General features: G+C 40.4%; 1 protein-coding gene across 1 annotated transcript; it reads left to right on the top strand.

The window, feature by feature from the left end:
* Nucleotides 1-502: 502 nt before the first annotated feature.
* On the top strand, nt 503-5,526 carry MED18 (mediator complex subunit 18). The gene is made up of 3 exons (XM_043909447.1): nt 503-692; nt 1,486-1,629; nt 4,628-5,526. The coding sequence occupies exons 2-3, from the start codon at nt 1,557-1,559 to the stop codon at nt 5,179-5,181; spliced, it is 627 nt and encodes a 208-aa protein (XP_043765382.1). The 5' UTR covers nt 503-692; nt 1,486-1,556; the 3' UTR covers nt 5,182-5,526.
* Nucleotides 5,527-10,820: the final 5,294 nt, after the last annotated feature.

Genomic DNA, 10,820 nt, shown 5'->3' on the forward strand with positions numbered 1-10,820 from the left:
ATCGCTTCAGTCCTGCGGACTATTTGACCCTATGGACTGTAGCCAGACACTCTGTCCATGGGATTCTGTAGGCAAGAATACTGGAATGGGTTGCCATGCCCTCCTCCAGGGTATCTTCCCGACCCAGGGATCCAATCAGAGGCTTCTGTGTCTCCTGCAGGCAGATTCTTTACCGCTGAGCCACCGGGGAAATTCTCTCTTCAGATAACCAACCCAAATAAGTTTCTGTTTTACAACAATCTCTCCTCTTTTTCTGAAACTCTCTTCCGCAGGGTCTCTTCGTCCTTTCAGGTCCAAGAGATTTCTTGGACAAAAACACGTCCAGGTCTTCACAGTTGAAAAAAAATATTTTCCTAGAGGACGGCCTATGACGTCAATGCCTCCTGACTCTCCCAAAGGACCGCTCCTAAGGAGGCCGCCATCTTCCGTGCAGCGCGCTGTTTGCGCATGAGCTCCTGCTTGCCGTACAGCGGAAGTGACTTTTATGTCCTCTCGGCACCCTTACGTCGCAGAGTGGCGGTGTCGAGGTTTGCGCGACGAAAGGTTTTTGCCAGAAGTGGGAAGAGGCGAGAGCAGTGTTGCACTACACAGGGGTTTTCAAGTTTAGGGCTGGGGGTGGTGATTGTTGCTCGGAGGCGCTTGGGTGAATACGGTCCCCCGCTTTGCTGGAAGAGGCTGGAACGCTCTCGGAGGTGTGTTTTTGGTGTAAATGGGCACGTTTTTTGATGCTGGATTTAGAAGGCCCTAAAGCATCACTGGGGCTTCCCTAGTAAACTCAGACGGTAAAGTATCCGCCTGCAATGCAGGAGACCCGGGTTTGATCCCTGTATTGGGAAGATCCCCTGGAGAAGGAAATGGCAACGCACTCCAGTATCCTTGCCTGGAAAGTCCCATGGCCAGAGGAGCCTAGCGGGCTAAGTCCATGGGGTCACAAAGAGTCGGACACGACTGAACGACTAACACAAAGCATCAATGGAAAGAACTTCGCGCTTTCGCTTCAATCTCTTTAAAAGGTTTTCAGAGAGGTGGAACGCCTAGATTTTAGTCTGGCCTAGGTTCTGCCACCGACCTATTGTGTGTCCTTAGCCTCCTCCCCAAGCCTCAGTATCCTCATCTATAAATTGAAGGGCATACGAGAGTCCTTAAGTCACCTTTCAGTCTTTAATTGCAGGTCCATTATGGCATCTGAGCCACAAAGCCTTGGGGGTTAATATCGTGGCCTCATTTTAGAAGAAAGACATTGACTCCCAGGGTGCACAGAAAACCATTGAAGGGTTTCAGACCTTGAGACTGGAAGATTATGCTGTAACTCCATGATCAGGCCTCCTTTGTGTATTTCTGGATCACCTGAAACTGACCTATAGCAGTTACTAAAAAAGTTTTGAAGGTGTGGATGAATGAATCTTCGTGTCCAGGCCAATGACCCAAGCAGATCTGGTGTCTTTCTGCCTCTCCCATGTATTAACAAGTATAACTCTTCTCCAGGTGTATCCTGTGCTTTACCTGACTGGGGACTCCAAATCTAGTTCTGTCGTTTTCAACTTAAACAGATAAACATGGAGGCACCTCCAGTCACAATGATGCCTGTCACGGGGGGCACCATTAACATGATGGAGTACCTGCTGCAGGGTAAGTGAGCTAGGGAGCTTGAATCACCTGTTTTCCTCTTTTCTATTCTGCTTTCCTGGAGATGAGAGGCTGTTATGTAAAGGCTACCTGCATAATTTCTGGCACCCTTTTATTTCCCAATTTACTTTTAATTATGGTCACAAATATGTAACATTAAGTTTACCATATCAAACAATTTTAAACATACAGTTCAGTAGTGTTAAATATTTCACATTGTTGTATAGCTAATCTCTAGAACTTTTTCATCTTGCAGAATTGAAATGCTATTCCTGTTAAACAGTAATTCCTCGTTTCCCCTCCCCCCAGGCCTTGGGGACAACCTTTCTACTTTATGTTTCTAATTTTAACAACTTTAGATAACCTCATAGGAGTGGAAGCATTCAGTGTTTATCTTTTTATGACTGGCTTATTTCACTTAGTATAATGTCCTCAATGTTAACCGTTTAGCATGTGAGAGAATCTCCTTTTAAAAATCTGAATAATGTTCCATTGTCTGTATGTACCACATTTTCTTTATCCATTTCTCTGACAGACATTTGGATTGCTTCTACCTAAATGGTTATCATAGATAATGTTCAGTGAACATGAGTGTGCACATACATCTTCAAGATCCTGCTTTGAATTCTTTAAGAGTGAATGCCCAGAAGTGAGATTAACAGATCATATGGTAATGTTATGATAGTGTTATTAGTTCCAAATTATAGATCAGGAAATAGAAATGAAGTAACTTTCCCAGATGAGAAAACTCAAGACCCCGAGAGGGTTATGATTTTCAGGAGGTCATTTAATCTTTAGTGGAAGACTTTAGACTTTAATTCAGATCATCCATTTAGTAACTTACTATGAACAAAGTAGGATTGTTAATTTCAGTCCTCAAGCTGCCTCTCCTTCAGTCTTTCCCATCTCAGTGCCACTGTCAGTCATCAGTTGCTTAAGCCATGCATTCAGGAATCAATCTCAGAGAAAAGAAAATAGAGACTAGTATAGTTAACACTCCATTTCTATTATTATTTTTTAATTTGGTCATTCCTCATGGCATGCAGGATCTTAGTTCCTGGACCAGGGATGAAACCTGGGTCCCCTGCATTGGGAGCACCAAGTCCTAACCACTGGATGACCAGGGAATTCCTGTGAACAGTCAGCTTAGATTTCTAGATCTAGTCATCTAGATTTCAGTTCCTGTCCTTTTGCCATATTTGCTTTATCTTTTTCCTTTTGCTGTTTTTGAAGACGGTTTCAGATCTCGTAACATTTTACCCCCAAACACTTTGAGTATACGTCTCTAAAAAAGCAAGAGTATTTTCCTTAATAACCCCAATACTATCATTATTACCTGAAAAATTCATAGTATATTTTTAATATCATCTAATGTCTAATTCATATTCAGAAGTTTCCTCCATCTTCTGTTTTGATCCAGGACATAATATTGTCTCATGCATTACATATGAAAACTGTGTCTCTTAAGCCTCTTTTAACTTGGACTCACCTCCCCTCACTCCCACTTTTTTTCACATGACCCTGTCTGGTTGAAGCGTCCATACCAGTTTTCCTGGAATGATCTTTTTAAATTGTAAATCCAGTCATATCTTTCCTTGTTGCGTGGATAATAAAGTGTGGAGCTAATAACTGCCCAGTGGCCTTACAATAAAATACAGCCTTTAGTACAGGCGGCAGATAAGGTCTGCATGCTGTGGCCCATCCCAAATACTCATTTCATGATCATCTTCCATCTTGCTTGCCATACTTCAGCCACACTGAGATCCTTTCATTTCTTTGTGTTCCCCAAGCTCTTTCCTACCTCTGATCACCCAGCCTCTGTACTTTGTTCCAGCCCTTCAAACAGCCATCTCATTTGTATCCCTCAGGCCTCAGCTCAGTTGTCATTCCTGTGAAGACCTTCTCTGACTACTCCAAGCCCTCAAAGAGGTCTCCTCTTCTCCACCCCTACCAGTTGCTCTCTATTTCATATCCCGTTTATCGCTTCTTCATTGGTTTACTTATTTATTTATTTTTGTTTCCCCCACTAAACTATAATCTCTGGGCAGACTAGGCCCCTACTTCTTAGCATGGTGCCATTCAGTAAGTATAAGTATGTGACCAGCATTTACAAAGCTCCTTAAATGTTTGAAGAATAAAAAAACATGTCTGACACTGTTCTTTTTTTTTTTTTTGACACTGTTCTGAATGTAGGACCCACTCTCTACTCCCATGATCTGTCCTATGATAACTGGGACCCACTCTTGCTTTTCCAAAAATTTAGTCATTTGGGTGCTGCTGTCAATATTTACTGTAGTTACAGTAATATATTTTTATTTACTTTAACAGATTTAGTCAATAAAGGAATATGTTCGTAGCATTGGAGTATCAGCAGTAGAGAAAGAAAGATGATTAAAAAGTCAATACATATTTGATATGTTGAAAGATGACTAAAGAATTGAGGTGCTAGGCTAAAGAAAAATAAACCGGGAAAGTGAAAAGAGATTGGAGGGAAATATTCTATTTTATTGGAGAAGGAAATGGCCGCCCACTCAAGTATTCTTGCCTGGAAAATCCCATGGACAGAGGAGCCTGGCAGGCTACAGTCTGTGGGGTTGCAGAGTCAGACACAACTGAGCAACTAACACACACACACATATTGTTTTATTTGTTATTTTTTGTCTTATGTAAAATAATATATATATTATTTTAGAATAGAATAAAATAATTATTCTAGGTAGATACTGTTGCCTGTTAAACCCCAAAGTCTGCTAGAGATTAGCATTACTAAACAAGACCTAACTTCTAGTACCAAATAAGACAGTGCAAAAAATTGAAAAGAGATTAACTTGTTATATAAGATCTTGGCAGGGTAACCCCTCTAAAATCTCATATATTGGACCTGTGGTTTACAAAACACTGCACTACATTATTTTGGTTTTTCATTTTTTTTTCAATCTTTCACTAATTCCATTACGCAAAATGAAAGATGGAACTCAATAGTGCTTTTTTGCTTCTTCAGGAAGTGTTTTAGATCACAGCTTGGAAAGCCTCATCCACCGCCTTCGTGGTTTATGTGACAACATGGAACCCGAGACTTTTGTTGACCACGAGATGGTATTCCTCCTTAAGGGCCAGCAGGCGAGTCCATTTGTTCTAAGGGCCCGACGCTCTCTGGATAGGACAGGGGCACCCTGGCATCTTCGCTACCTGGGGCAGCCAGAGATGGGAGACAAGAACCGCCATGCCCTGGTGCGTAACTGCGTGGACATTGCAACATCTGAGAACCTCACTGACTTCCTCATGGAGATGGGCTTTCGCATGGACCACGAGTTTGTTGCCAGGGGACACTTGTTCCGGAAAGGCATCATGAAGATCGTGGTGTACAAGGTCTTCCGCATCCTGGTGCCAGGGAACACGGAAAACACTGAGGCCTTGTCACTGTCCTATCTCGTGGAACTAAGTGTTGTTGCACCAGCTGGGCAGGACGTGGTCTCTGATGACATGAGGAACTTTGCGGAGCAGCTGAAACCTCTGGTTCACCTAGAGAAAATAGACCCCAAAAGGCTCATGTGACTAAGACAATCTGTCCACCACTGGGGCTGGTTCTCAGCTGTTACAAGAAAAGATGTTATAATTGCCCCATTTCACCACTGCCAGCCATGTATTCTTCCCTCAGGATGGAAATCAGTGAGAACTCAGTTGGTTCTTTGCCCTGGTTTCCTCATATGGCCAGTTCACTTTTGTGACAGCCTTTCTAACTTAAACGCTAAGAATAACATAGAGAATCTAGATCATCCTTCTGCAGGAAGAGGGGAAACTGGAATAAAGTAGTTTTGGGGAAGAAAACTTTTTGTGTATAAGGTTTGTAAAATAGAAACCAAGTTTGTATTGTGCAGTAATAAAAGCTGTAAGGAGAAATGCCTATATTCTGATTTTTTTACTGTACTACCCTACTAATTTGGGATGGACTCATTACCAACTGGAGCAAATATATGACAGTGTTTTGTTTAAATCTGGTAGATGATAGATAACTTTTACCTTTTGTACGAGTAACATGTATTTGTTGTTGAAAAAAATTAAATACAGACAAAAATAAGAAAGATAACGTATAATCCTATTATTTAAAGAAATGTGCTGGTTTTGGTTTTTTTTTTTTTTTTTTTTTTTGGTGTGCCTCATGCGTGGCATGCAGGAACTTAGTTCCCCAACCAGAGATCAAACCCATGCCCCCTGTAGTGGAAGCAGTTTCTTAACCACTGGACTACCAGGGAAGTCCTGAGATGTATAGTTTCTATTTTGTTTTATATCCTTCTAGGTTTTATTTTTAGAAATGTATGTATATGAGATACATTTTAGAAAAACATTGTGTACATACTGGTTTGTAGTCAATTTTTTAAATCAGTAACATTGTTCCAGGATATTAGGCTACAATGTTCTTCTGCTTAAAAAAAAGTTTTTATTGAGTTCTTATTATGTGTCAGTGTTATCCTAAGTGCTTTAGGTAGGTTTATTAATTTAACCCTCACAACAGACCCATATTTTACAGGGAAACTGAGGTGCAAAGAGAGTAATTAGCTTTCCCTGAGCGATACAGCTACAAATGAGCAGAGCTTATATTTAAATATTGATCATTATTATTTGTATCCTATCATTAGGATTTTCCAAAATTTAATTGTTTCCTCTACTTGGGGATTTTGAGTTAGATCCCATATTTTTGCTTTTATAAACTATCCGGTGTTGCTAGTACTTTTAATTAGATATTTTTTGTCATGTGTGATCATTGTTTAGGATAAATTCTAGGGAACTGCTGAGTCAGAAAGTATGCACTATTTTAAGTCTTCTGCCATGTATTGCCAAATGCCTTCCAGAAATGTTCCAGTTTTCACTCCTACCAGTTGTAAATGAGGTTTCCAACACAGTTGCCAAAACTGGGTATGACCATGATAACACATTTTTCCCATTTGATGATAAATGGTGACTGGTTTTAATTTAAAAAAAAAAAAAACCATGATCAGTGATATTTAAATTTTTATGTTTATTGGACATTTTTTTCCTTACATGAATTTCTTTTTCTTCATTGTTCATCTTATCTTTATTTGTAAAGAGCTTTTATATAATTTCCCATTTGTCATTTGACTTAATGAATTTTTTAAAACAGTTCTGAGTGAGATAAATGTGGGTCATTTTAATACCTGTAGAGTTTTTAATACACTGGAGACAGTTTGGCTTGCTAAAAATTGTAGGTCACTCAAAATTTTCATTTTCTTCTGGAACCTTCCACTTAGATAACACCCCAGTTGACCAACATTTGACAAATCATAATTCTCGTTGGACCTCAGTTTGCCACTTGAAAGGTTATACGAATACTCTGTTAAGAAAACCTATCCAAAGTTGACTGAAATGGTAAGGATGATATTACCTGATTTAAGGGTAAAATCAAGGATAGGATAGCTTCCAAGTTGGTTAGGTGGTTATTTCTCTGGTTCTGGGATCCTTTTCTTGACTTAACCTTGCATATTTTCAACATAGCTTTTACTGGCTTCAGTTGCTCAGTTGTGTCTGACTCTTTGCGACCCCAGGGACTGCAGCACACCAGGCTTTCCTGTCCTTCACCAACTCCCAGAGCTTTCTCAAACTCATGTTCATCAAGCCAGTGATGCCATCCAACTATCTCATCCCCTGTTGTCCCCTTCTCCTCCTGCCTTCAATCTTTCCCAGCATCAGGATCTTTTCTGAGTCAGTTCTTTCCATCAGGTGGCCAAAGTATTGGAGCTTCAGCTTCAGCATCAGTCCTTGCAATGAGTATTCAGAACTGATTTCCTTTAGGATTGACTGGTTTGATCTCCTTGCAGTCCAAGGGACTCTCAAGAGTCTTCTCCAAAGCCACAGTTTAAAAGCATCAACTCTTTGGCCCTCAGCTTGCTTTATGGTCCAACTCTCACATGCATACATGACTACTGGAAAAACCATAGGTTTGACTGGACGGACCTTTGTTGGCAAAGTAATGTCTCTGCTTTTTAATATGCTGTCTAGGTTTGTCATAGCTTTTCTTCCAAGGAGCAAGCATCTTGTAATTTCATGGCTGCAGTCACCATCTGCAGTGATTTTGGAGCTCAAAACAAGAAAGTCTCTCACTGTTTCCATTTTCTCCATCTATCTGCCATGAAGTGATGGGACCCGCTGTCATGGTCTCAGTTTTCTGAATGTTGAGCTTTAAGCCAACTTTTTCACTCTCCTCTTTCACTTTCATCAAGAGGCTCTTCAGTTTCTCTTCACTTTCTGCCATAAGAGTGGTGTCATCTGCATATCTGAGGTTATTGATATTTTTCCCGGCAATCTTGATTCCAGCTTGTGCTTCATCCAGCCTGGCATTCCACATGATGTACTCTGCATATAAGTTAAATAAGTGAAGTCGCTCAGTCGTGTCCGACTCTTTGTGATCCCGTGAACTGTAGCCCACCAGGCTCCTCCGTCCATGGGATTCTCCAGGCAAGAATACTGGAGTGGGTTGCCATTTCCTTCTCCAGGGGATCTTCCCGACCCAAGGATCGAACCCAGGTCTCCTGCATTGCAGGCAGACTCTTTAACCTCTGAGCCACCGGGGAAGTTCCATAAGTTAAATAAGCAGGGTGACAATATACAGCCTTGATGTACCCTTTTCCCCATTTGAAACCAGTCCGTGTTCCATGTCCGGTTCTAACTGTTGGTTCAGTTGCATGAGTAAATCTTGTTCCTCCTTTCATAACATATTAGCAAGATAATTCAAGCAGGCCCCTTTCTTATTTTGTAGTCTTCCACTTTATTCCTAAACTCAACTCTTTATTATAGGCACCCATTCGTATATGTTCAATGTACGTCTCTGATGCTTGTCTTATAAACTATGTAGAGTTATGTAAGCATATTCACATAAGTGATGTGCAATAAATGTTCCTCTTCTTTTTAAAGTTATTGCTTTTGTAATATTCTCTTGTTGCTAAACATAAACCTACAACTTACAACTTTGAACTTGCATAGGCTTTCATATTACCAGTAATATTAGTACTTAAATAATGCTTAACTTTGCCAACAAAGGTCCATATAGTCAAAGCTATGGTTTTTCTAGTAGTCATGATGTATGGATGTGAGTTGGACCATAAAGAAGGTTGAGCACTGAAGCATTGATGCCTTCAAATTCTGGTGCTGGAGAAGACTCTTGAGAGTCCCTTGGACTGCAAGGAGATCAAACCAGTCAATCTTAAAGGAAATCAACCCTGGATATTCACTGGAAGGATTGATGATGAAGCTGAAGTTTCCAACATTTTGGCCACCTGATGTGAAGAGCCGACTCATTGGAAAAGACCCTGATGCTCGGAAAGATTGAAGGCAGGAGGAGAAGGGGATCAGAGGATGAGATGGTTAGATAGCATCACTGACTCAATGGACATGAATCTGAGCAAACTCTGGGAGATAGTGAAGGACAGGGAAACCTGGCGTGCTGCAGTGCACAGGGTTGCAGAGTTGAACATGACTTAGAGTATGAACAACAACAATGCTTAACTCTGTTTCAGGTGCTTTAAATGTTTTAAAACATATACTTCTCCCAACAACCCTATGATATTTTTACTCCCATTTTGTAGATAAGAATGAGGCACAGATAACTCAAATTTTTACTTCCACTGTAAGTGTTGGAGCCTGCTTTTGAACTTGAACAGTCTAGCTTCAGAATCCAGGCACATAAGTACTGCCCATCTACCATGTTTGTACTCATTCACTCTTTTGATGATAGACACCTAAATTGCCGTCAACACTCTGTTACTATTAAAATTGCAAAACTAAGCAAGTTTGTATATTGACATGAATAATTCCCCTACACTATGTAATTGGGAATGCTCAATTTTGCCAAAAATTAACAGGTTGCTTTTCAGAATAGATGTGCTATTTACATTACTATCACAGTACACAAGAAATCTTAATAACCACATCCTCATTAATCTTCAGTGTTACCATTTTTCTAATTTTTTCCAGTATTTTATTTAAGTGTAAAGATTTTTTTAATATGTAACAAGCAAAATTGTCAATAAATTTTTAAGTAATTTCACATTCTGATGCCTTTTCACTGCCAATCTCCTTAATTCCTCCATTTGAGTCATACTGTTCAAGATAACACTTTTAAAAATAATTTTTGCTCAGTCCACAGTTTTTCAGTTGGGCTTCTTTGATATTCAGTGGAATAGGGACACACTTCAAAATTCCCCAGCTGTGGTCTTAGGGATTCAGTTTCCTCAAGCAATTAGCTTTGGACTACGTTTAGGGTCAGAGGAGGTGGATCTGCCTGGTTCTGAATTTTAGACATCCTCTAAACATGCATTAAGTTCAAGTCAGATTTACTCTTAAACTATCACACCTCAGAACAGTACAGGTGGGGCTTCCTTGATGGCTCAGTGGTAAAGAATCTGCCTGCCAATGCAGGATACACGAGTTCAATCCCTGATCCAGGAAGATCCCACACGCCACAGAACAACTAAGCCCATGTGCCTCAACTATTAAGCCTGTGCCCTAGAGCCGGGGGGCCGCTACTACTGAAGCCCTGGAGCCCTAGAGCTTGTACTCTGCAACAAGAGAAGCCACTGCAATGAGATGCTCGGACACCGAAACTAGCGAGTAACCCCTGTTCTCCACAACTAAAGACCCAGCACAGCCAAAAATAAATAAACAAACAAACAAATAAATAAAGTTCTTAAAAAAAAAGCTATTAAAAAAATAAGAATAGTACAGATCATTCAGTTCAGTTCAGTTTAGTTCAGTCACTCAGTCGTTTCTGACTCTTTGCGACCCCATGAATCGCAGCACGCCAGGCCTCCCTGTCCATCACTAACTCCCGGAGTTTACTCAAACTCATGTCCATCAAGTTGGTGATGCCATGCAGCCATCTCATCCTCTGTCATCCCCTTCTCCTCCTACCCCCAATCCCTCCCAGCATCAAGGTCTTTTCCGATGAGTCAACTCTTAGATCATTGGGATGTGGTAATTCATTTTTAAAGTTCAGACCCTCAAAATATAAGCCTAAAAAAGGAAGCCATCTTCGTTTCATGTCAACATTAAAATTAGAGTACTAAATCAATGTAGTTGGTAATTTCCTTCATATCTTAAGCTTTTAAATGATCAAATCTATAGTCCTGGAAGCAACCTTTGTGTTTATCAATACCTCCACCACTTGAATCTCTTTCAGGTAT

The sequence above is a fragment of the Cervus elaphus genome, chromosome 8, assembly GCF_910594005.1.
Source record: "Cervus elaphus chromosome 8, mCerEla1.1, whole genome shotgun sequence".
NCBI classification, from domain to species: Eukaryota; Metazoa; Chordata; class Mammalia; order Artiodactyla; family Cervidae; genus Cervus; species Cervus elaphus.

Bases quoted from the DNA above. Each gene is read 5' to 3' on its own strand.
- MED18 (XM_043909447.1), top strand. From the start codon at position 1,557: ATGGAGGCACCTCCAGTCACAATGATGCCTGTCACGGGGGGCACCATT. The intron at 1,630-4,627 runs GTAAGTGAGCTA...TTGCTTCTTCAG, and splicing joins GATGGAGTACCTGCTGCAGG to GAAGTGTTTTAGATCACAGC.